The following is a 25,944-nucleotide window of genomic DNA, read 5'->3' as shown; positions in this document are numbered from 1 at the left end:
TCCCCTTCTTTATGTGTCAAATACATATTTTTTAAGGTAGCATTTTAATTCCTTTTTTATCATTTTTTGAGGGTTGTTTTTAGTGATTGCTTGAGAGAGTACAGTATTCTTCAGATTCTTACTAATTCTGCTAAAATACTGAACCTTTGCTTCAATTAATATTATTATCTCATAAACCCAGCAATACAGTGTTATGATTATTGCTTTGTAGACCCTTATGTCTTTTTTTTTTTTTCCGAGATGGCATCTCACTCTGTTGCCCAGGCTGGAGTGCAATGGCGCGATCTTGGCTCACTGCAACCTCTGCCCTCCGAGTTTAAGTGATTCTCCTGCCTCAGCCTCCCGAGTAGCTGGGATTACAGGTGCCTGCCACCGTGCCTGGCTAGTTTTTTGTATTTTTAGTAGAGACGGGGTTTCACCATCTTGGCTAGACTGGTCTTGAACTCCTGACCTCATGATCCACCCACCTCGGCCTCCCAAAGTGCTGGGATTACAGGTGTGAGCTGCCATGCATGGCCGACCCTTATGTATTTTAAAGATATTAAAAGAGAAATGAGAAAATAGATTTACATAGTCTTTTAAAAATACCCGAGTATTTATACTTTTGGTGGTTTTAATTTCTTCTGGTGAATTTGAGTTATCATGTGATGTAATTTCCTTGAAGGTTGAAGGATTTCCTTTAATTTTAATTTTTTTGGAGACAGAGTCTCACTGTCGTCCAGGCTGGAGTGCAGTCATGCGATCTGCGCTCCCTGCAATTTCTGCGTCTGGGGTTCAAAAGGTTCTCCTGCCTCAGCCCCACGAGTAGCTGGGATCACAGGCATGCGCCACCAAACCCGGCTAATTTTTGTATTTTAGTAGAGATGGGGTTTCACTATTTTGGCTAGGCTGGTCTCAAACTATTGACCTTAGGTGGTCCACCCACCTTGGTCTTCCAAACTGCTGGAATTATAGGGATGCATGTGCCACTGCGCCAGGGTCGGACTTCTTTAGTATTTCTTGTAAAGCAGGTCTGTTCTCTCCATTGTTAATGATGAGAAGTCACCTGCAAATTATACTGTTTTTCAACTGTACGTGATGAGTCAATTATTTTTCTTGCTCATTTCAGGATTTCTTCTTTGTCGTTCAGCAGTTTGAGTATTAGAGGTCTTAGCATGACTCTGTGTTTATCCTGCTTGGGATTCATTGAGTTTCTTTGATGTATACATTAATGTTTTCCATCAAATTTGGAAACTTATGACCATTATTTCTTCAAATGTTTTTCTATCTGCCCCTTTTTCCTTCTGATACTCCCATCACTTTTGTATTTTGGTTTCTTCGATGTTGTCCCATAGGTCTCTGAGAGTCTGTTCATTTTCTTAAGTCTTTGTCCTTTCTGTTCTTCAAATTTGATAATTTTTACTAATCTATCCTTAAGTTCACTTATTCTTTCTCTGTCATTTTGAATTTGCTGTTGAGACCCTCTAGTGAATTTTTTTTATTATTATTATACTTTAAGTTTTAGGGTACATGTGCACAATGTGCAGGTTAGTTACATATGTATACATGTGTCATGTTGATGTGCTGCACCCATTAACTTGTCATTTAGCATTAGGTATATCTCCTAATGCTATCCCTCCCCCCTACCCCCCACCCCACAACAGTCCCCAGAGTGTGATGTTCCCCTTCCTGTGTCCACGTGTTCTCATTGTTCAATTCCCACCTATGAGTGAGAACATGCGGTGTTTGGTTTTTTGTCCTTGCGATAGTTTACTGAGAATTATGATTTCCAGTTTCATCCATGTCCCTACAAAGGACATGAACTCATCATTTTTTATGGCTGCATAGTATTCCATGGTGTATATGTGCCACATTTTCTTAATCCAGTCTGTCGTTGTTGGACATTTGGGTTGGTTCCAAGTCTTTGCTATTGTGAATAGTGCCGCAGTAAATATACGTGTGCGTGTGTCTTTATAGCAGCATGATTTATAGTCCTTTGGGTATATACCCAGTAATGGGATGGCTGGGTCAAATGGTATTTCTAGTTCTAGATCCCTGAGAAATCGCCACACTGACTTCCACAATGGTTGAACTAGTTTACAGTCCCACCAACAGTGTAAAAGTGTTCCTATTTCTCCACATCCTCTCCAGCACCTGTTGTTTCCTGACTTTTTAATGATCACCATTCTAACTGGTGTGAGATGGTATCTCATTGTGGTTTTGATTTGCATTTCTCTGATGGCCAGTGATGATGAGCATTTTTTCATGTGTTTTTTGGCTGCATAAATGTCTTCTTTTGAGAAGTGTCTGTTCATGTCCTTTGCCCACTTTTTGATGGGGTTGTTTTTTTCTTGTAAATTTGTTTGAGTTCATTGTAGATTCTGGATATTAGCCCTTTGTCAGATGAGTAGGTTGCGAAAATTTTCTCCCATTTTGTAGGGTTCCTGTTCACTCTGATGGTAGTTTCTTTTGCTGTGCAGAAGCTCTTTAGTTTAATCAGATCCCATTTGTCAATTTTGGCTTTTGTTGCCATTGCTTTTGGTGTTTTAGACATGAAGTCGTTGCCCATGCCTATGTCCTGAATGGTAATGCCTAGGTTTTCTTCTAGGGTTTTTATGGTTTTAGGTCTAACATTTAAGTCTTTAATCCATCTTGAATTAATTTTTGTGTAAGGTGTAAGGAAGGGATCCAGTTTCAGCTTTCTCCATATGGCTAGCCAGTTTTCCCAGCACCATTTATTAAATAGGGAATCCTTTCCCCATTGCTTGTTTTTGTCAGGTTTGTCAAAGATCAGATAGTTGTAGATATGCGGCATTATTTCTGAGGGCTCTGTTCTGTTCCATTGATCTATATTTCTGTTTTGGTACCAGTACCATGCTGTTTTGGTTACTGTAGCCTTGTAGTATAGTTTGAAGTCAGGTAGTGTGATGCCTCCAGCTTTGTTCTTTTGGCTTAGGATTGACTTGGCCATGCGGGCTCTTTTTTGGTTCCATATGAACTTTAAAGTAGTTTTTTCCAATTCTGTGAAGAAAGTCATTGGTAGCTTGATGGGGATGGTATTGAATCTATAAATTACCTTGGGCAGTATGGCCATTTTCATGATATTGATTCTTCCTACCCATGAGCATGGAATGTTCTTCCATTTGTTTGTGTTCTCTTTGATTTCATTGAGCAGTGGTTTGTAGTTCTCCTTGAAGAGGTCCTTCACATCCCTTGTAAGTTGGATTCCTAGGTATTTTATTCTCTTTGAAGCAATTGTGAATGGGAGTTCACTCATGATTTGGCTCTCTGTTTGTCTGTTATTGGTGTATAAGAATGCTTGTGATTTTTGTACATTGATTTTGTATCCTGAAACTTTGCTGAAGTTGCTTATCAGCTTAAGGAGATTTTGGGCCAAGACAATGGGGTTTTCTAGATATATAATCATGTCATCTGCAAACAGGGACAATTTGACTTCCTCTTTTCCTAATTGAATACCCTGTATTTCCTTCTCCTGCCTAATTGCCCTGGCCAGAACTTCCAGCACTATGTTGAATAGGAGTGGTGAGAGAGGGCATCCCTGTCTTGTGCCAGTTCTCAAAGGGAATGCTTCCAGTTTTTGCCCATTCAGTATGATATTGGCTGTGGGTTTGTCATAGATAGCTCTTATTATTTTGAGATACGTCCCATCACTACCTAATTTATTGAGAGTTTTTAGCATGAAGGGTTGTTGAATTTTGTCAAAGGCCTTTTCTGCATCTATTGAGATAATCATGTGGTTTTTGTCTTTGGTTCTGTTTATATGCAGGATTACATTTATTGATTTGCGTATGTTGAACCAGCCTTGCATCCCAGGGATGAAGCCCACTTGGTCATGGTGGATAAGCTTTTTGATGTGCTGCTGGATTCGGTTTTCCAGTATTTTATTGAGGATTTTTGCATCAATGTTCATCAAGGATATTGGTCTAAAATTCATAGACCAATTTGGTTGTGTCTCTGCCCGGCTTTGGTATCAGGATGATGCTGGCCTCATAAAATGAGTTAAGGAGGATTCCCTCTTTTTCTATTGATTGGAATAGTTTCAGAAGGAATGGTACCAGTTCCTCCTTGTACCTCTGGTATAATTCGGCTATGAATCCGTCTGGTCCTGGACTCTTTTTGGTTGGTAAGCTATTGATTATTGCCACAAGTTCAGAGTCTGTTATTGGTCTATTCAGAGATTCAACTTCTTCCTGGTTTAGTCTTGGGAGGGTGTATGTGCCCAGGAATTTATCCATTTCTTCTAGATTTTCTAGTTTATTTGCGTAGAGTTGTTTGTAGTATTCTCTGATGGTAGTTTGTATTTCTGTGGGATCGGTGGTGATATCCCCTTTATCATTTTTTATTGCATCTATTTGATTCTTCTCTCGTTTCTTCTTTATTAGTCTTGCTAGCGGTCTATTGATTTCAAAAAACCAGCTCCTGGATTCATTAATTTTTTGATGGGTTTTTTGTGTCTCTATTTCCTTCAGTTCTGCTCTGATTTTAGTTATTTCTTGCCTTCTGCTAGCTTTTGAATGTGTTTGCTCTTGCTTCTCTAGTTCTTTTAATTGTGATGTTAGGGTGTCAGTTTTGGATCTTTCCTGCTTTCTCTTGTGGGCATTTAGTGCTATAAATTTCCCTCTACACACCGCTTTGAATGTGTCCCAGACATTCTGGTATGTTGTGTCTTTGTTCTCATTGGTTTCAAAGAACATCTTTATTTCTGCCTTCATTTCGTTATGTACCCAGTAGTCATTCAGGAGCAGGTTTTCAGTTTCCATGTAGTTGAGCGGTTTTGAGTGAGTTTCTTTCCTGAGTTCTAGTTTGATTGTACTGTGGTCTGAGAGTTTTTTATAATTTCTGTTTTTTTACATTTGCTGAGGAGAGCTTTACTTCCAACTATGTGGTCAATTTTGGAATAGGTGTGGTGTGGTGCTGAAAAAAATGTATATTCTGTTGATTTGGGGTGGAGAGTTCTGTAGATGTCTATTAGGTCCGCTTGGTGCAGAGCTGAGTTCAATTCCTGGGTATCCTTGTTAACTTTCTGTCTCGTTGATCTGTCTAATGTTGACAGTGGGGTGTTAAAATCTCCCATTATTATTGTGTGGGAGTCTAAGTCTCTTTGTAGGTCACTCAGGACTTGCTTTATGAATCTGGGTGCTCCTGTATTGGGTGCATATATATTTAGGATAGTTAGCTCTTCTTGTTGAATTGATCCCTTTACCATTATGTAATGGCCTTCTTTGTCTCTTTTGATCTTTGTTGGTTTAAAGTCTATTTTATCAGAGACTAGGATTGCAACCCCTGCCTTTTTTTGTTTTCCAGTTGCTTGGTAGATCTTCCTCCATCCTTTTATTTTGAGCCTGTGTGTGTCTCTGCACGTGAGATGGGTTTCCTGAATACAGCACACTGATGGGTCTTGACTCTTTATCCAATTTGCCAGTCTGTGTCCTTTAATTGGAGCATTTAGTCCATTTACATTTAAAGTTAATATTGTTATGTGTGAATTTGATCCTGTCATCATGATGTTAGCTGGTTATTTTGCTCGTTAGTTGATGCAGTTTCTTCGTAGCCTTGATGGTCTTTACAATTTGGCATGATTTTGCAGTGGGTGGTACTGGTTGTTCCTTTCCATGTTTAGTGCTTCCTTCAGGAGCTCTTTTAGGGCAGGCCTGGCGGTGACAAAATCTCTCAAAATTTGCTTGTCTGTAAAGTATTTTATTTCTCCTTCACTTATGAAGCTTAGTTTGGCTGGATATGAAATTCTGGGTTGAAAATTCTTTTCTTTAAGAATGTTGAATATTGGCCCCCACTCTCTTCTGGCTTGTAGAGTTTCTGCTGAGAGATCCCCTGTTAGTCTGATGGGCTTCCCTTTGTGGGTAACCCGACCTTTCTCGCTGGCTGCTCTTAACATTTTTTCCTTCATTTCAACTTTGGTGAATCTGACAATTATGTGTCTTGGAGTTGCTCTTCTCGAGGAGTATCTTTGTGGCATTCTCTGTATTTCCTGAATCTGAATGTTGGCCTGCCTTGCTAGATTGGGGAAGTTCTCCTGGATAATATCCTGCAGAGTGTTTTCCAACTTGGTTCCATTCTCCCTGTCACTTTCAGGTACACCAATTAGACGTAGATTTGGTCTTTTCACATAGTCCCATATTTCTTGGAGGCTTTGTTCGTTTCTTTTTATTCTTTTTTCTCTAAACTTCCCTTCTTGCTTCATTTCGTCTTCCATCACTGATACCCTTTCTTCCAGTTGATCACATCAGCTCCTGAGGCTTCTGCATTCTTCACGTGGTTCTTGAGCCTTGGCTTTCAGCTCCATCAGCTCCTTTAAGCACTTTTCTGTATTTGTTATTCTAGTTGTACATTTTTCTAAATTTTTTTCAAAGTTTTTAACTTTGCCTTTGGTTTGAATTTCCTCCTGTAGCTCGGAGTAGTTTGATCGTCTGAAGCCTTCTTCTCTCAACTCGTCAAAGTCATTTTCCATCCAGCTTTGTTCTGTTGCTGGTGAGGAACTGCATTCCTTTGGAGGAGGAGAGGCGCTCTGCTTTTTAGAGTTTCCAGTTTTTCTGCTCTGTTTTTTCCCCATCTTTGTGGTTTTATCTACTTTTGGTCTTTGATGATGGTGATGTAGAGATGGGTTTTTGGTGTGGATGTCCTTTCTGTTTGTTAGTTTTCCTTCTAACGACAGGACCCTCAGCTGCAGGCCTGTTGGAGTTTGCTAGAGGTCCACTCTAGACCCTGTTTGCCTGGGTATCAGCAGTGGTGGCTGCAGAACAGTGGATTTTCCGTGAGCTGCGAATGCTGCTGTCTGATCGTTCCTCTGGAAGTTTTGTCTTAGAGGAGTACCCGGCTGTGTGAGGTATCAGTCTGCCCCTACTGGGGGGTGCCTCCCAGTTAGGCTGCTGGGGGGTCAGGGGTCAGGGACCCATCTGAGGAGGCAGTCTGCCCGTTCTCAGGTCTCCAGCTGCATACTGGGAAAACCACTACTCTCTTCAAAGCTATCAGACAGGGACATTTAAGTCTGCAGAGGTTACTGCTGTCTTTTTGTTTGTCTGTGCCCTGCCCCCAGAGGTGGAGCCTACCAAGGCAGGCAGGCCTCCTTGAGCTGTGGTGGGCTCCACCAAGTTCAAGCTTCCCAGCTGCTTTGTTTACCTAAGCAAGCCTGGGCAATGGCGGGTGCCCCTCCCCCAGCCTCGCTGCCACCTTGCAGTTTGATCTCAGACTGCTGTGCTAGCAGTCAGTAAGACTCTGTGGGCGTAGGACCCTCCGAGCCAAGTGCGGGATATAATCTCCTGGTATGCCGTTTTTTAAGCCCGTCGGAAAAGCGCAGTATTAGGGTGGGAGTGACCCGATTTTCCAGGTGCCGTCTGTCACTCCTTTCTTTGACTAGGAAAGGGAACTTACTGACCCCTTGTGCTTCCCGAGTGAGGCAATGCCTCACTCTGCTTCGGTTCGTGCACGGTGCACTGCACCCACTGTCCTGCGCCCACTGTCTGGCACTCCCTAGTGAGATGAACCTGGTACCTCAGATGGAAATGCAGAAATCACCCGTCTTCTGCGTCACTCACACTGGGAGCTGTAGACCGGAGCTGTTCCTATTCGGCCATCTTGGCTCCACCCACCTCGTGAATTTTTTATTTGAGTGATTGTATTTTTCAACCCCAGAATATCTTTTTGTTTCTTTACAATTTTTTGTAAAAAATCTATTTGCTTAGGTTCTTTACTTGTTGAGTCATTGTTGTCATACTTTCCTTTAGTTCTTTAGTCATGGTTCTCTTTATTTTTTGAACATATTTATAATAACTGATTTGATATCTTTGTCTGCTAAATTCAATGTCTGGTGACCATCAAAGGCTATTTCTGTTTTTTGTTCTGTTTTTTCTTTCCTTAGCATGAGTCAAATTTTCCTGTTTCTTTGCATGTCTTATAATTTTTGTTGGAATATTGACAATTTAGATAATATATTGTAGCATCTCTGGATTCTGATTGCATTCCCTCCTGTCCCATGCGTTGTCACTGCTGATTTTTGTTTGCTTGTTTGTTTAATAATTTGCCTAGAGTAAATCTATGAAATCTGTTTGTCCTGTGGCATGTGTCTGCTCTGTTTATTATTGTTTTTTTTTTTATTTTTAAGGCTGGCTTCCTAGGGATCACCTCTTATGTCAGCCAGTGATGTACTCAATGTACTTAAATCCATAGAGCCAGTAAGGCTTTTCCCTTCTGTTGACAGATCTGTGTGTAGATTGGGGAATGTATTCAAAGCTCTGGTCATTTAAAAAAATGTGGCCATTTTTAAGTTTGTCCCAGTTTTTTATGTTCCTCTGAGACCTCTTGTGTCTTTGGCCAGGAAATGTGTGGATAGCCTTGGCTTTCTCTAGTTTGTATTGTGCACACTGGAGCCTTTGTTCAGCCAGGAATATGTGACTAGTTTGTCAAGCCCATCTATGGCTGCCTCTCCTTCAAGATCTTTCTAAGCTCCTTGCTAATCTGCCATTCTGCTTGCTCCAATTGGTACTGCACTCTCACACTTGCTTGGATTGGTACAGAGTTTTCTCTTTCACTCCTGGGCATAGATTTTCTGCCTCCAATCCAAATCACAGCTCAACCCTCTCTGTCAAGATAGCTGCCAGTTTTCATGACCTATTCCCACCCCCAAAGAACTACCACAAAGACTTAACAGGTGAAGGAAGAAGGGTAATGGGAACAGGCCCAGGAACGAGTGGCACAGACTTCCACCATCCTTACCTATGTTCAGTGGATTTTCATGAACAAATACTTCTCAGTTGATTGTATTGTATGCCTTTGGTCAGTTTCCATCGTTTGAGATGATTATTTTTGACAGTTTTTTTCTAGTTATATATTTGCTTTTGCAGAGGGGATTGCCAGACTCCTCATCTCATCATGCTGGAAGTCTTCTTTGCTTCTTTTTGGTGTTTTTGAAATGTTTATTTATATAAGGACATACAAAATATTGCATAGAAAGCATATGATTTTAAATTCCACTTGATATTTATTTTCTAGAACACTACAATTACAATTAGACAGAAATGTAATCTTTTTATTGTTGCAGATTTCAAGTTCCACCTATAAAGGCAGGAATGAGGAATACAGAAGACAGTTCACACATCTACCTGATACAGAGAGGCTGATAGCAGGTAAAAAAGAAATTTGCAAAAAAAAGTTATATTACCTCATTATAAAAAGAGAACTGATAAGTGACAGTATATTTAATAAAATTTAAGCCTTTATGCTAGACAGAATATAATTTTCAAGATAAGCATCATCCTTATGTTCCAGCAATCCCATTTCTGGGTAGGTATCCAAGAGAAAGGAAATCAATATATTGAAGAGATATCTGCACATTCATGTTTATTGTAACACTATTGACAATACCGAAGATATGGAATCAACCTAAGTAGCCATCAATGGATGAATGGATAAAGAAAATGTGGTACATAAATGCAATGAAATATTATTGAGCCATAAAAAAAGAATGAAATGCTGTCATTTGCAACAATGTGGATGGAACTGGAGGACATTATGTTAAATGAAATAAGCCAGGCACAAGAAGACAGATAGTGGGAGCTAAAAAGAAATTGATCTCATGGAGATAGAGTAGAATGATGCCAGGTGTGGTGGCTCATGACTGTTATCCCAGCACACTGGGAGACTGAGGCAGGAACATTGCTTGAGCCCGGGAGTTCCAGACCAGCCTGGTCAACATAGTGAGATCCTGTCTGTATTATAAAAAAAAAAAACTAGCCAGGTATGGTGGTGTGTGCCTGTAGTCCCAGCTGCTCAAGAGGCTGAGATGAGAGAATCATTGGAGCCCAGGAATTGGAGACTGCAGTGAGCTATGGTGGTGTCACTTCACTGTACCCTGGGCAACACAGTGAGACCCTGACACACCCCCACAACCCCCCTCAAAAAAAAAGAGAGAGAGAGAGAGTAGAATGATGGTTACCAGAGGGCTGGGAAGGGTACTAAGAAGGGAAGATAAAAAGGAGATGGTTAATGGGTACAAGAATACAGTTAGAAGGAATAAGATCTGGTGTTCAGTATCACATGGGGAGACTATAGTTAACAATAATTTATTGTATATTTCAAAATAGCCAAAAGACTGGAATTGGGATGTTTCTAATACAAAGATATGATAAATAGTTGAGGTGATGATATCTCAATTACTTTGATTTGATAATTATAAAATATGTGCTTATTCCAGTATATCACATTACTCCATAAACACAACCATTCAGTATCCATAATAATTAAAAATTTAATAAAAGATAAGCAGCATCTTCATAATTAGACAATGGAAAACTCAATTGTAATTCGGGGAGGAGTGATTTCTGACCTATAAGAATTTTTTTTTTTTTTGGCTGGGTGCAGTGGCTCATACCTGTAATCCCAGCACTTTGGGAGGCTGAGGTGGGAGGATTGCCTGAGGTCAGGAGTTCGAGACCAGCCTGGGCAACAAAGCGAGACCTTGGCTCAACAAATAAATAAATAAATAAAAGACACACACACAGAGGAATATTAAGTACTAAGAAAATATAACTAAAAATAAATGATTTGTCACAGTGATTTTGGTGCATCAGATTGGAGGGAAAATTTAAACTTGGTGTTCAATATATATTAACTACCTCCAGAAAAATACACTAACAGATGTACTCATAGAGCAACTTCACAAATGTTCTAGGGCTAAATCGTTATTTGTGTAATTGATCACATGGATTTTTTTTTGAAGTAGGCTTTAAGAGGAAAAATTTAATCATTTTTCCTTTAAAAGTGCTTTTGTTTTTACTATAAGTTTAATATATACTCATGACAATAAAACTACAGAGCTAAGTTTTAGTTTTAGTATATATTTAATTGAAAACATTTATTTAGGTTGGGTGTGGTGGCTCATGCTTGTAATCCCAACACTTTGGGAGGCTGAGGCGGGTGGCTTGCTTGAGTCCAGGAGTTTGAGATCATCCTGGACAACGCAGTGAGACCTTGTCTCTACAGCACTTTGGGAAGCCGAGGTGGGCTGATCATGAGGTCAGGAGATCCTGGCTAACATGGTGAAACCCTGTCTCTACTAAAAATACAAAAAATTAGCCAGGCATGGTGGCGGATGCCTGTAGTCCCAGCTACTCGGGATGCTGAGGCAGGAGAGTGGTGTGAACCTGGGAGGTGGAGCTTGCAGTGAGCCAAGATCGTGCCACTGCACTCCAGCCTGGGCAACAGAGTGAGACTCTGTCTCAAAAAAAAAAAAAAAAAAAAAAAAAAAAACAACCAACAACAACAGCAAAAAAATCAGATGGACATGGTGGCACGCACCTGTAGTCCCAGCTACTTAGGAGGCTAAGGTGGGAGGATTGCTTGAGCCCAGGAGGTGGAGGTTGCAGTAAGGAGAGAGTGCGTCAGTGCACTCCAGCCTGGGTGACAGAACAAGACTTTGTCTCAAACAAAAACAAAAACATTTATTTATATGAATTTCTCAGATTTGTGATACTATTAGGAAATTTTTAATTCAGTGTCTAGAACTCAATGAATTTCTAGACAGTTCAGCTCAATAAATATCATAATGAATTAAAGCAATTTCTAAAAACATTGTTTATTGGAAGTAATACAGTCCCATGATAAAATTTGCAAATGCTACCTAAGGACATAAAGTGAAAAGTGAGTGATCCTTACAACCAAGACCACTTCAATGTTCTCCCTGGGAGATAACCACTGTTAGTAATTTCTTAGGTATAATTTCAGAAAATTTCTGTATGTATTTATGATTATATATAGAAAAAAACTTAAATGGGAACAGACTGTGATTATTGTTTTGAATCTTGCTTAGATCTCTTTTTTATTTGCTATTTGCACTACTATGAATCTACTTCATTCTTTTTTATTTTCCATACTTTTTTTTTTTTTTTTGAGATAGAGTCTCGTACTGTCGCCCAGGCTGGAGTGCAGTGGTGTGATCTCGGCTCACTGCAACCTCCACCTCCCAGGTTCAAGTGATTCTCGTGTCTCAGCCTCCCGAGTAGCTGGGATTACAGGCACGCACCACCACGTCTGGTTAATTTTTGTATTTTTAATAGAGATAAGGTTTCTCCATGTTGGCCAGGCTGGTCTTGAACTCCTGATCTCAAGTGATCTACCTGCCTTGGCCTCCCAAAGTGCTGGGATTACAGGCCTGAGCCACTGCACCCAGCCAAGAAGCCATTAAAAATAAAATCAATTGTATTGAAGTATAAATTTATTACAATAAAACATATCCATTTTAGGGAATCCATTTTTAAAAACCACTGAGGCTGGGCATGGTGGCTCATGCCTGTAATCCCAGCACTTTGAGAGGCCGAGGCGGGCAGATCGCTTGAGGCCAGGAGTTCGAGACCAGCCTGGGCAACACGGTGAAACCCTGTGTCTACTGAAAATACAAAAAAAAAAAAAAAAATATTAGCCGGGCGTGGTGGCAGGCGCCTATAGTCCCAGCTACTCGGGATGCTGAGGCAGGAGAATGGTGTGAACCCCGGAGGTGGAGCTTGCAGTGAGCCGAGATCACGCCACTGCACTCCAGCCTGGGTGACAGAGCAAGACTCCGTCTCAAAAAAAATAAAATAAAATAAAAATTAGCCGGGTGTGGTGGCGCACGCTTTTAATCCCAGCTACTCGGTAGACTGAGACATGAAAATCACTTGAACCCAGAAGGTGGAGGTTGCAGTGAGTTGAGATCGAGCCACTGCACTCTAGCCTGGGTGACATAGCAAGACCCTGTCTCAAAGCAACAACAACAACAGCAACAACAAAAAACCCTCAAAAAAGTCTGTTGATATATATCAAATAGTCTTCAATTAAATAATCTAGGTGGTTACTATGCCTTTGAACATAGTTAATATAAAATAATACAGTGGTTCTCAAAGTGTGGTCTACAGACTAGCAACACTGTCAGTACCTGAGAGCTTGTTAGGCACACAGACTCACCCCAGAACTATTTAATCAGAAACCTTGGGGGAGAGGCCTAGCAATATATGTGGTTTTTTTTTGTTTTTTTTTTTTTTTTTTTTGGAGACAGACTCTCTGTTGCCTAGGCTGGAGTGCAATGGCATGATCTCAGCTCACTGTAACCTCTGCCTCCCGGGTTCAAGCGATTCTCATGCCTCAGCCTCCTGAGTAGCTGGAATTACAGGTGCCCACCACCATACCTGGCTAATTTTTGTATTTTTAGTAGAGATGAGGTTTCACCATGTTGGCCAGGCTGGTCTCAAACTCCTGACCTCAGGTGATCCGCCCACCTTGGCCTCCCAAAGTGCTGGGATTGCAGGTGTGAGCCACCACACTTGGCCGCAATATGTGTTTTAATAAGTCAGCCAGGTCTTTCTGATCTGAAGTTTGAGAAGCATTGAATTGATAAAATGGTTTGGTGGTTTGGAAAAAAATTTCAGGATATTTCAAGGTGACCTTTAGCCCAATCTCTGTTTTAGTGATGAATACTCGTTAATGGGTAACCTAACCTGCTTAATTATTTACAAGAAAATTCTGTTTGGTGGCACCTCACTTTTGTTTTGCTGATGGAAGCATTGTGAAAAACTGAATTACTTTGCTCAATTTTTAGTATTTGCTTAGACATTTAACATGACTAAGTGGAAACATTTTGAGATTTATGCAACATCTACCTAAAATTGCTAATTAGTTTATAGAGTTTTAAAATTTAGCAGTTAAGCTAAATCTCCTCATAGCAGCCCTTTATATCTTATATTACTAATAATTTAGCAGTACAGTTTACATTCTCCACAGAGCCAGATCTTAACCTTAGAGGTATGGTATTAACTTGTTTGGCAGGCCGACTTGATTTTGCTGGACTTTAGTGATGAGGTGGAGAGAATCAACTGTTTTTTTTTTTTTGGAGATGGAGTCTTGCTCCCTGGAGTGGAGTGGCACGATCTCGGCTCAGTGCAACCATCACCTTCCAGGTTCAAGAGATTCTCCCGCGTCAGCCTCCCGAGTAGCTGGGATTACAGGTGCCCGCCACCACGGCTAATTTTTGTATTTTTAGTAGAAACAGGGTTTCCCCATGTTGGCCAGGTTGGTCTCGAACTTCAGAACTCAAGTGATCTGCTGGCCTCGGCCTCCCAAAGTGTTGAGATTACAGGCGTGAGCCACTGTGCCCAGCCCAGCTGAGAGAAACAACTTTGAAACTGACTTAAAATGTATACAATTTTCTGAGTCATCTTTGACCCCTCTTTACTTTTGTCTAACATCTAATCAATCACCAATTCACCATCAGTACTACCTCCTAAAAATGTCTTAATCTAACTACTCTGTCTCTTACTATGGTCACCTTCTGGTCTGAGTCACCATCAACTTTTCTCTGGACTTCTAACTGATTTATCATAATTCACTCTCACAATGTTAATAAAGTAATCTTTAAATATATACATCTGTTCCTGTTCCTTCCACTTAAAGGTCATCGGTGGCATCTCATGACAACCACAGTCTACTATGGCTTGTGAGACTTTACATGATGTAGCTTCTCCAGCTTCTCCAGCCCAAAGATCTAATGGTTCCTCAAATGTGCTGTTTCTTTCTACCAAGAGGCCTTTGCATGTGCTGTTCCCTTATGATCCTCCTGACCCTTTATTGATCTTTTCATGTTAAAGATCAGTTTTTTTTAGGAGAATCCTTCTTGATACACACTCTCTGCCCTGCCCTCCTCATACCTGCATATGCTCTCATAGCTCTCTCTACACTTGGGTCATTATCATATTTATTTTTATATTTGTTTATTTTCTGCCTTCCCTGTACCCTGTGTTCCATGAAGGCAAGAGCCATTTCTGCTAATCCTAGTACACAGCAAAATATCTGACGTATGGTGTCTAAAGTATATGAAGGAATGAATGAATGAACTAATAAACAAAAAGTGATGACTTTCCATCTGTTGAAATATAGTATAAGGTCTATTAATTTCTCAGATTTTTATGAATAAGCTGTATCTTATTTTTGTGTATGTAGATTATGCTTGTGCTCTTCAGAGGGACATTTTGCTTCAGGGACGACTATACCTTTCAGAAAACTGGCTATGTTTCTATAGCAACATCTTCAGATGGGAAACTACAGTAAGACATTTTGCATTTGATTTGTTGATACAAATAATTGCATAGAGATATATACAGTTCTTCCAAAAACTGTACTTTAGATGATTCCAAAGTAAATTTATATATATATTTGTGCATCTAAACTAGTGTGCATGTAAATACAAACGTGTTGTATATATAAGTGTATAATATATTTTTCTGATTTAATACATTGAGCTCCAGTATAGTTAGAGAAAGATATTTTAATTGAAAAAAAAGCTCGAACATGTATCTTAATGGCTGCCAAAGCCATGTCTTAACTGACAGACTGTCTGATTTTTGTTTGTTTGTTAATGTGGAACATGAACACCCACATGTCTTTTCAAACTTTGTACTAATGTTAGATAGAGGAGTTGTTGGGGGAGAATACTGCAGGGCAAACTGCTTACCCTGTTTTTCTCAGAGAATACAAGCATGTACTTGTTAACTCCTTCAGGTTGAAAAACCTGAAGAATATTCAACTGCAGAGTTGAATATTCTGGATTAGATTGATGGGATACTTGGCATTTTGTATTGTGTATGTTTCTGAAAAATACATTAAAAAATTCTTTTGTGTGTTTAGATTTCTATTGCTTTAAAGAATATAACTTTCATGACCAAGGAGAAAACTGCTCGACTCATCCCAAATGCTATCCAGATAGTTACAGAAAGTGAAAAGGTGAAAAACTTTTCTTTGTTATATTACATAATGTGAAGAAAATCTGCCTCATACTCACCGTCAGTGTTGGGAAATTAGGCAGTTCTTCCTGGAGTTAGGAATATCTGATACACATATGTTTAATACTAGAATTCTGTATGTAGTTATATTAGTGGTTAACTTTAAATGACTGCTGACATTTTTTGTACTTTATAGTTTACAGATAACTTTCATTCATATTTTTCATTTCTAGGCAGGGTAACATTAGCACAATATCCTTATTTCTAAATACTCTAATAATCCTACGAGTATTTTTCAGTCAGTAATAACTGCACAATAGCAACTAATAAAAAATGCTCCTGGTGAACAGAGATTTGGATAGCATACACATAAACACTAACCACTGTATTCTTTTTTTAAAAAATGGCAATTATCTTTAACTGACATAATTTTTATTCACCTACAATATCTGCCATTTCTTAGTGGGGATATATCAAGAATATTTCTTAACCACCTGTAAAATCAGTTAGGGCCCTGTGTGAGAGACATTAGAAGTGTAGTGATGAGAAAGAAAAAGAAGAAAGAAGGAGAGGAAGGAAAGAAAGAAAAAAAAGGAAAGAGAAAAAAAGGAGAAGTAGGGAGGGAGAAAAAGAGACAGGGAGAGTTTTGGGGGAGGAGGGGAGAGAGAATTAGTACTGTGATATTAAATCTTTGTAATTATACCTTTTAATCTTGTGGAGATTCTTCTAAATTCACTTTAAATTTTATCTTATTCTTTTTTTAGAGACGGGGTCTTGCCATGTTGCACAGGCTAGCCTCGAGCATTTGGGGTCATGCGATCCTCCAACCTTAGCTTCCCAAGTAGCTCGGACTTCTAGTGTGCACCACTGAGCCTGGCTATTTTTATTTTTAAACAGTCTTATCCCTACAGAACACTTCCAAATGCAGTACAAAGAGCTTTTGCTCCTGCACTAATTGAGAATAAATTCTCACCTTGATCCTCCATCACCTTAGATATTCTGGCATGTACTTCCAGCAAAGACATTTTTCTATATAACCACAATATAATTCAACATCAAAAAATTAACACTGATCTGTTACCGCTATTCAGTTCTTAGATCCCATTCAATTTCCATAACTATCCCAATAATATCCTTTATAGCAAACAGACTCAGTTCAGGATTACACATTACATTTAGTTATCATGCTCTTTAATTTCCTGGAAGAGCTTCTTAGTCTTTTCTTGACTTTTATGTCCTTGATACTTTTAAAGATTACAGGTCAGTTATTTTGTAGGATATCCCTCAATTTGTGTTTGTCTGATGTTCCCTTGTGATTAAATTTAGGTTGTGTAATTTTGGAAGAAATACATGGAAATGACGCTCTGCTCTCACCACTGCATCCTATCAGATGGCACATGATTTTAACTTCTACCATTACTGGTGATATTTACTTTGAACATTCGATTAAGGTGGTGTCTGCAGACTTTACTATAATCTATTTTCCTTTGTAGTAATAAGTATTTTGGGGAAAGGTTTTTTTTTTCAGAGACGGAGTTTTGTTTTTATTGACCAGGCTCAAGTGCAGTGGTGCAATCTTCGCTTACCGCAACCTCCGCCTCCTGGGTTCAAGCGGTTCCCCTGCCTCAGCCTCCCAGGTAGCTGAGATTACAGGCATGCGCCACCATGCCCAGCTTATTTTTTTTGTATTTTTAGTAGAACTGGGTCAGGCTGGTCTTGAACTCCTGACCTCAGGCGATCCGCTCACCTTGGCTTCCCAAAGTGCTGGGATTACAGGCGTGAGCCACTGCGCCCGGCCTGGGGAAAGGTATTTTGAAACTATGCAGATATACCATTCTTACCATACTTTGAATTTATTCATTCATTTACTTATGTCAGTATGAACTGGTGATTTCTTATCTTATTCAATGAATTATAAGCCATTACTATCATTATTTATTTTGGTGCTCACATTGTCCCAAATTTGGCCAGTGGGAGCCCCTTCAAGCTGGCTCTAGTATCCTTTTGAGTATTCTCAGTGTGTTTGAGCATTTACCTATTTTTTTGGCCCAAGATGTTTCAGGCTTTCCCTCCCCCAGCCCTGGGATCAACCACTTCTCCAAGGAGTCCTAGTTTCTTTTAGGAGAAACTGAAAGAAGCCAGTGTGTTCATTGCTATGGGGTTGGGGGAGGGGTATCACTATTTTCAAACCCTTTAAGGGGGCATAATAATGGTGTACATTAAATGTATATAATCACACACACATATGCATAATGCATACACATATATACACTCACTTATACATCTATTTATCCATCTATCCATCCATCCATCTAAAACATAAATTCACATCAGGACCTCCAAGTCCCATCTAACACCACAGAGTTTATTTTTGTTTTCTTCCTTTCCATATTTGTAACTCCCTTCCCTGGCTGTGAGAAACCAGGCTCCCATTATCCTTAATATAGTTACTTATTTGACCACTGGGCCTTTGTATAACCAATCTTCATGTCCACTGCCACCTCTGTCCCACATGGATGCCTCATTGCCTGAGTTGGTTTCTGACACTTAGAATCAGGTTGCTGCCCATCACACCATGACACAGATGCTCTCATCGTGTAAAAATTCTCGGCCGGGTGCAGTGGCTCACACCTGTAATCCCAGCACTTTGGGAGGCTGAGGTGGGCGGATCATGAGGTCGGGAGTTCAAGACCAGCCTGGCCAATATGGTGAAACCCCGTCTCTACTAAAAATACAAAAATTAGCTGGGCATGGTGGTGTGCACCTGTAATCCCAGCTATTCAGGAGGCAGAGGCAGAAGAATCGCTTGAACCCGGGAGGTGGAGGTTGCAGTGAGCCAAGACCGTGCCACTGCACTCCAGCCTGGGCGACAGAGTGAGACTCCGTCTCAAAAACCAACAAACCAACCAACCGACTCTCTTTATCCTGCTTAGGCTGATACTCCATGCCAAGTTGCTTTACCCTCTGCCAGATTGCCCTCTACAGGGACACGCTTTGTTCCCTGCTTGTGCCAGTTTGTCACTATGTGTGGTTGCTGTCCCCACCCTGCTCAGGCTCTGATACTCCAGCACAAGACCACCTTCCTGAGCTCTGTAACACTATGCTGCCCTCACCTGCTCTGGTTCTGACATGTCATTGTGGGGCATGCTCATTTGTGGCCACTCTTCACCATGTTTGGTCTTTGACACTTGACACCACACACAAAGCTACCCCTTTATGTGGTCACCCTCCTTGAGCTCTGACTCGTGCTCCTCCTCCATACTTTTTTCACCCCATTCTTGTTCTAATACAGTTCTCCACGTCATCCACATATGTGGAGGCCCTTACTCATTTGGGCTCTGACACTCCACACAGGGGATGACCTCTTCCTTTTTTTTTTTTTTTTTTTTTTTTTGAGAGACAGAGTTTCACTCTTTTCAACCAGGCTGGAGTGCAATGGCATGATCTCGGCTCACTGCAACCTCCACCTCCCGGGTTCAAGCAATTCTCCTGCCTCAGCCTCCCAAGTAGCTCAGATTACAGGTGCCTGCCACCACGCCTGGCTAATTTTTGTATTTTTAGTAGAGACGGGGTTTCACCATGTTGGCCAGGCTGGTCTTGAACTCCTGAGCTCAGGTGATCTGCCTGCCTCAGCCGCCCAAAGTGTCGGGATTACTGGCATGAACCACTGCGCCCGGCTGGCCTCTTCATTCTTATCTGGTTTTAACCCTCTGCTTTAGGCTACTTTTTTAACCTCTCTTGCCTGCCACACTCCTAGTGTGGATGCCTACTCATCTCTTTTCCACCAATAGCTTTAGGGCTGAACTGTTTAGGAAGGAAAGAGGAAGACTTAAATATTCTTAGTTTTACAATTAATACATAATATGCCTTTTCATTTTTTTAACAAAATCATCAAACAGTTTCAAAACTAACATCTTCATTCCATACCCATAATCCCCAATTCCATTTTCTTTCTAGAGGCAAATGCTGTCAGTTTGGTATATATCTTTTCAGACTTCCTTTCTTTGTATTTACATACAGGTATGCATATATAAATGTATAGTTTTGCTCTTTTTTAAAAAAAGTAAATGTAATCTTACATGTGTTGTTCATTGGCTCTCCTTTTTTTAAAAAAAACATTATCTCTTGTAGTTGTAGGTCTGCACGTGTAGATAGACCCACCTCTTTTTTAAAAAATGCTGTATAGAATGGATATACCGTGATTTCCTTTACAATTAGTTTCTTTCTAATATTTTGTTATTACAAACAGTGCTGCAGTGAACAGCCTGACCATGCCCTCTTATGCTCATGTGTGACTGTTTCTCACATATGTATTGGAATTTCAGGATCAAGCATTTAAATTTTAATAATGACAATAAGTCAGCATTTACTGAACACTTACTGTTATCTAGACACTGCTTTAAGCTCTTTACATATATTTTCATATTTAATTCTTATAAAGATCCACTATGATAATTATTCTCATTTTGCAGATGAGAAAACTAAAGAAAAGAAAAGTGAGCCAATTCACAGTACTAACAATAGGTGATAGAACAAGAATGTGAACCCAGTTCACTTAATTGCAGAGACTCTGGTCTTAGCTTCCTCCTATGTTAACTCAATGATTTCATTTTTTCATCATCATGGTAAAAAATTCTGTACTACTAAATATTCACCCCTTTTATGTACTCTATGACTAAAGGAAGGCTAATCATAGCAATTTTAGTTGTTTTGGGTTCTAGAATATGTTCTATGCCCCAGCGACTTAGAGGTATCATTATCCAGAACTCTTCCCAAACTCATAAGAAGGCTATTATTGAATCAAGATTTATTTAATTTAATTAATTTATTTATTATTTTTGTCTGAGATGGAGTCTCGCTCTGTCGCCCAGGCTGGAGTGCAGTGGTGCGATCTTAGCTCACTGCAACCTCCGCCTCCCGGGTTCAAACGATTCTCCAGCCTCAGCCTCCCAAGAAGCTGGGACTACAGGCATATGCCACCACCATGCCAGGCTAATTTTTGTATTTTTAGTAGGGATCGGGTTTCACCATGTTGGCCAGGCTGGCCTTGAGCTCCTGACCTCAGGTGATCCACCCACCTCGGCCTCCCGAAATGCTGGGATTACAGGCATGAGCCACCATGCCCAGCCAAATCAAGATTTATTAATATGTTTTTGAAGTTGGATATCTAGCAAGGAATAAAAGAAAGGTAGTAATTTATGTAGATTATCCAGAAAGTTGGGCGTTTTAAGGAGTTGGGAATGTGGTAGTTGTGCATGAGAGTGGATAAAGTTAATACTAAGCTATATAGTACAAGAAGTGGGAATTAGCAAGCATAACACAGTGGTGAAAATGAGATAGACTAGGAGATTTTTAAAATCTATATATCTGAACACAGGGTTGTAAGGTTATTATAATTAGGCAAAACAATTTGGCCTAAGAAAAGGGAATAGGGAACAGCAATTATTGATTGTTAGATCACATATTATATATATAATTCTATTTGGAAGAGATCCTGCATATATCTTCTTTGTAAAAAGTTTTGCTTTATGAATAATGTATAGCAAAGTTTCAATTTAATGAATTAGAAAATAGCACTCTAAAGTCTTTCTATGAAAAGCATTAGCATCCTAAATATTATTTGTTTGATATTTTACTTAATAAAATAACTTAATCCAGCATAGAACTGAGCTTTCTCCTTCTTAAGGATAACTGCTGAGCCATGAAAGGTCATTAACTAGGGAATTGGAAGAGATAAAACACTGAGAAGACTGTATGTAGTGCTGTCTTATTGCATATTCTTATAAAAGCCTATTTTAAAATATGACTTTGCAAAAATCATTTAAATAAAAATGTAGAATTATAGATTGAAACATGCTACTTTTCTCTTATAGCATTCAAAGAAAAGTGCAGTGTTAGCATGGGTACTTTATAATTAGCAGAGAGAGGTATTTCTGGAGTTTTTAGAAGACCAGGAAAACTGATATAATTAAAAATTAAGATCCTTAAATCTATCTCTAAAGTCCACATGTATTTTTTTCTTATTCCTTTGTGTATACTTGGCTCAAGTGGCAGCCAATTCATATCTCTTTGCAAGGTTCAGAATAAAATAAAGTTTTCATTTTTTCATAATTTTATTTAGATTGATTTCCACAGTTAAACTGATAAACATAAATAGCTACCTATTTCAAGTCCCCATTGCTAGTAAATACTGACAAAATTGTGTTTATTGGAAGATACAATTTGTAAAGACACCTTGTTCATATAGCAAGTACCTGTGTTTCTTCTATTATAACAAGAAGTTAAATAAAAATAAAAATAGTATACAAAGTAGGCAGTGTTGACCTACTAGTTTGTTTTAACCATAAGCAAGTCCGCATAGACCTTCATGACAGATAATCTTCTCTTATTTTCCATGACACTAAAATTGTCCTATTATTTTTCTTTGCAGTTTTTCTTCACATCTTTCGGTGCCAGGGATAGAAGTTACCTCAGTATCTTTAGGTTGTGGCAGAATGTATTATTAGATAAGGTAAGTGTTCATACTAGAGGCAGTTGCTTATTTTAAGAACCTCCTAGTGTATTTGTGAATTGAAGAGCTCCTTCTTATTTTTCATAACTAAATTTGACTAGATAATTGAAATTCTAAGTAGAAACTTCAATCAAAGCAAGATCTATAGTTACAAGTTGAGATGTTAATTATAATCCCCAGGATAATCACCAAGAAAATAAATAAAAATAAAAAATAAAAAAAAAGCAAAGGAATTAAAATGATACACTAGAAAATATGTTTTTAACACATAGGAAGGCAGTAATGGTGGTGCACAGGGACAAAGATGACACAGGACATATAGAAAACAAACAGCAAAATAGCCATTAAACATAAGTGGATTAAACACTGCAACCAAAAGGCAGAGATAGGCAGAATGAAAAAATACATGAACCAAGCCAGGCACAGTGTCTCATACCTGTAATCTTAGCACTTTGGGAGTCTGAGGTGAGTGGATTGTCTGGGTAACACGGCAAAACCCTGTCTCTACAAAAAATACAAAAATTAGCTGGGTATGGTGATGCTTACCTGTAGTCCCAGCTACTTGGGAGGCTGAAGTGGGAGGATCACCTGAGCCCGGGAGGTTGAGGCTGTGGTGAGCCGTGATCGTGCCACGGCACTCCAGCCCAGGTGACAGAGTGAGATCCTGTTTCAAAAAAAAAAAAAAAAAAACAACAACCATGATCCATCTTATATGCTGTATATAAGAGACAAATTAGATTCAAAGGCACAAATAGATTGAAAGTAAAAGGAAGAAATGTGATACACCATGCAAACAGTAACCAAAACAGAAGTGAATGTAGTAATATCAGACAAAATAGACTTTAAGACAAAAATTATTAGAGACAAGGAAGAATAAAGGGTCAATTCATCTGGAATTCATAACAATCATAAACATATATAGACCTTGTACAGAGCCCCAAAATATACAAAGCAAAAGTTGGCAGAATTGAAGGGAAACAGACAATTCAACAGTAAAACTTGGGGCTGTGTGGGGTGGCTCATGCCTGTAATCCCAGCACTTTGGGAGACTGAGGCAGGCGGATAGCTTGAGTCCAGGAGTTCAGGGCCAGCCTGGGTAACATGGCGAAACGCCATCTCTATTTATTTAATATATAATTAGCAAAAAATGTTGGAGAATTCAATACCCCACTTTCAATGATAGAACAACTAGACAGAAGACCAACAAGGAAATGTAAGACTTGAACACCACTATAGACTAACTAAAAGACATCTATGATGCACTCCACCAAACAGTAGCAGAATATATATATATCCTTTTCACGTGCACATGAAACATTCTCCAGAATAGACGATATGCTAGGTTATAAAACAAGTGTCAGTACATTTAACAGTACTGAAATAATACTAAATACGTTCTCTGAGCACAATGGCATGAAATTAGAAATAAATAACAGAAGGACATTTGGAAAATTCACAAAAAGTGGAAATTAAACAGAATACTTGTAAATAACCAATGGGTGAAAGAAGAAATCATGAGGGAAATTAGCAAATACTTTGAGTTAGAGGAAAACAAAAACAAAATATACCAAAACCTATGGGATGCAGCTAAAGCAGTATTTAGAAGGAAATTTATAACTGTAAACATCTATATTAAAAAAGAATGATAGTGAATCAATAACCTATATTTCTGCCTTAAGAAATTAGAGGCCGGGTGCGGTGGCTCACGCCTGTAATCCCAGCACTTTGGTAGGCCAAGGCGGGCAGATCACAAGGTCAGGAGATCGAGACCATCCTGGCTAACATGTGTTATGGTGAAACCCCATCTCTACTAAAAATACAAAAAATTAGCCGGGCGTGGTGGCGGGCACCTGTAGTCCCAGCTACTTGGGAGGCTGAGGCAGGAGAAGAAAGGCATGAACCCGGGAGGCGGAGCTTGCAGTGAGCCGAGATCACGCCACGGCACTCCAGCCTGGGCGACAGAGCAAGACTCCATCTCAAAAAAAAAATTAAAGGCGCAGCGGGCCACTCTCCGCTTCCCCCCTCTTCCCCTCCCCCTCCCTTTTCCCTTCCTCCCTTTTCCCTATCCCCCTCCCCCACAGCCCCCTCCCCTAATTATCCTTCCCCTTCCCTCCTGGTCTCGGAGGACCCCATCCTAGCCCGACGTGTCTCGGCCCGCAAACTCCCCGAAGCCGTCGGTGCCACTCCCAGCCCCTGTGGGCCCCCGCGGGCTGCCCACCCCTGTCCCCCAGCTCCCCGTTCCGCTGGGCTTTCCCCTCGCCAGGGGTGGCTTGCTGAGCCGCGCGCTCCGTGCCCCTCTCTGCAGCCGCGCGCTCCGTGCCCCTCTCTGCCACTCGGGGCCCCCGTTCCCCCTCCCGGCGGCGGGGGGCTGCCCCCCGGGGGGCTGGCGGAGCTGGACCGCGGAGGCCCCGGGGCCGGTGGTGCTGGGGTCATCGGGATGATGTGGACGCAGTGTCTGCTGGGGCTGCGCACTTTCGTGGCCTTCGCCGCCAAGCTCTGGAGCTTCTTCATTTACCTTTTGCGGAGGCAGATCCGTATGGTAATTCAGTACCAAACTGTTCGATATGATATCCTCCCGTTATCTCCTGTGTCCCGGAATCGGCTAGCCCAGGTGAAGTGGAAGATCCTGGTGCTGGATCTGGATGAAACACTTATTCACTCCCACCATGATGGGGTCCTGAGGCCCACAGTCCGGCCTGGTACGCCTCCTGACTTCATCCTCAAGGTGGTAATGGACAAACATCCTGTCCGGTTTTTTGTACATAAGAGGCCTCGTGTGGATTTCTTCCTGGAAGTGGTGAGCCAGTGGTACGAGCTGGTCGTGTTTACGGCAAGCATGGAGATCTATGGCTCTGCTGTGGCAGGTAAACTGGACAATAGCAGAAGCATTCTTAAGAGGAGATACTACAGACAGCACTGCGCTTTGGAGTTGGGCAGCTAAATCAAGGACCTCTCTGTGGTCCACAGTGACCTCTCCAGCATTGTGATCCTGGATAACTCCCCAGGGGCTTACAGGAGCCATCCAGACAATGCCATCCCCATCAAATCCTGGTTCAGTGACCCCAGTGACATAGCCCTTCTCAACCTGCTCCCGATGCTGGATGCCCTCAGGTTCACCGCTGATGTTCGGTCCGTGCTGAGCCGAAACCTTCACCAACATCGGCTCTGGTGACAGCTGCTCCCCCTCCACCTGAGTTGGAGTAGGGGGGACAGGGAGGGCGAGCTCTTGGGATGCCGTCTGATGCACTGACCAATGTGAGGACTGCCTGGGCAAGGTCTGCCCCTCCCACCCCTCTCTGCCCTGGGAGCCCTACACTCCACCTGGAGTCTGGATGGACACATAGGCCGGGGGCTCTGAAGCAGCCTCACTCTTAACTTCGTGTTCACACTGCATGGAAACCCCAGATTGGGACACGGGCGGAAGCCCAGGAGAGCCGAATCAGCGTTTGTGAAGAGGCAGGACTGGCCAGAGTGACAGACATACGGTGATCCAGGAGGCTCAAAGAGAAGCCAAGTCAACTTTGTTGTGATTTGATTTTTTTAAAAAACTCTTGTACAAAACTGATCTAATTCTTCATTCCTGCTCCAGGGGCTGGGCTGTGGGTGGATACTGGGATTTTGGGCCACTGGATTTTCCCTAAATTTGTTCCCCCTTTACTCTCCTTCTATTTTTCTCTC

At 40.7% G+C, this 25,944-nt stretch overlaps 1 protein-coding gene and 1 pseudogene across 2 annotated transcripts in view; both read left to right on the top strand.

The window, feature by feature from the left end:
- GRAMD1C (GRAM domain containing 1C) overlaps positions 1 to 25,944 on the top strand; it is a 113,077-nt gene that overhangs the window by 26,568 nt on the left and 60,565 nt on the right. The window contains exons 3-6 of the mRNA XM_003261826.4: positions 9,053 to 9,137; positions 14,977 to 15,080; positions 15,661 to 15,756; positions 22,186 to 22,266. Coding sequence (XP_003261874.2) covers positions 9,053 to 9,137; positions 14,977 to 15,080; positions 15,661 to 15,756; positions 22,186 to 22,266 — 366 coding nt within the window. The remainder of the gene's footprint in view (positions 1 to 9,052; positions 9,138 to 14,976; positions 15,081 to 15,660; positions 15,757 to 22,185; positions 22,267 to 25,944) is intronic.
- LOC101178528 lies at positions 24,421 to 25,509 on the top strand (annotated as a pseudogene). The gene has a single exon (XR_001114380.2). The product of XR_001114380.2 is annotated as a CTD nuclear envelope phosphatase 1 pseudogene (transcript).

This window comes from Nomascus leucogenys, chromosome 21, assembly GCF_006542625.1.
Source record: "Nomascus leucogenys isolate Asia chromosome 21, Asia_NLE_v1, whole genome shotgun sequence".
Taxonomy (NCBI): domain Eukaryota; kingdom Metazoa; phylum Chordata; class Mammalia; order Primates; family Hylobatidae; genus Nomascus; species Nomascus leucogenys.
This window is presented reverse-complemented; position numbering and strand designations above follow the sequence as displayed.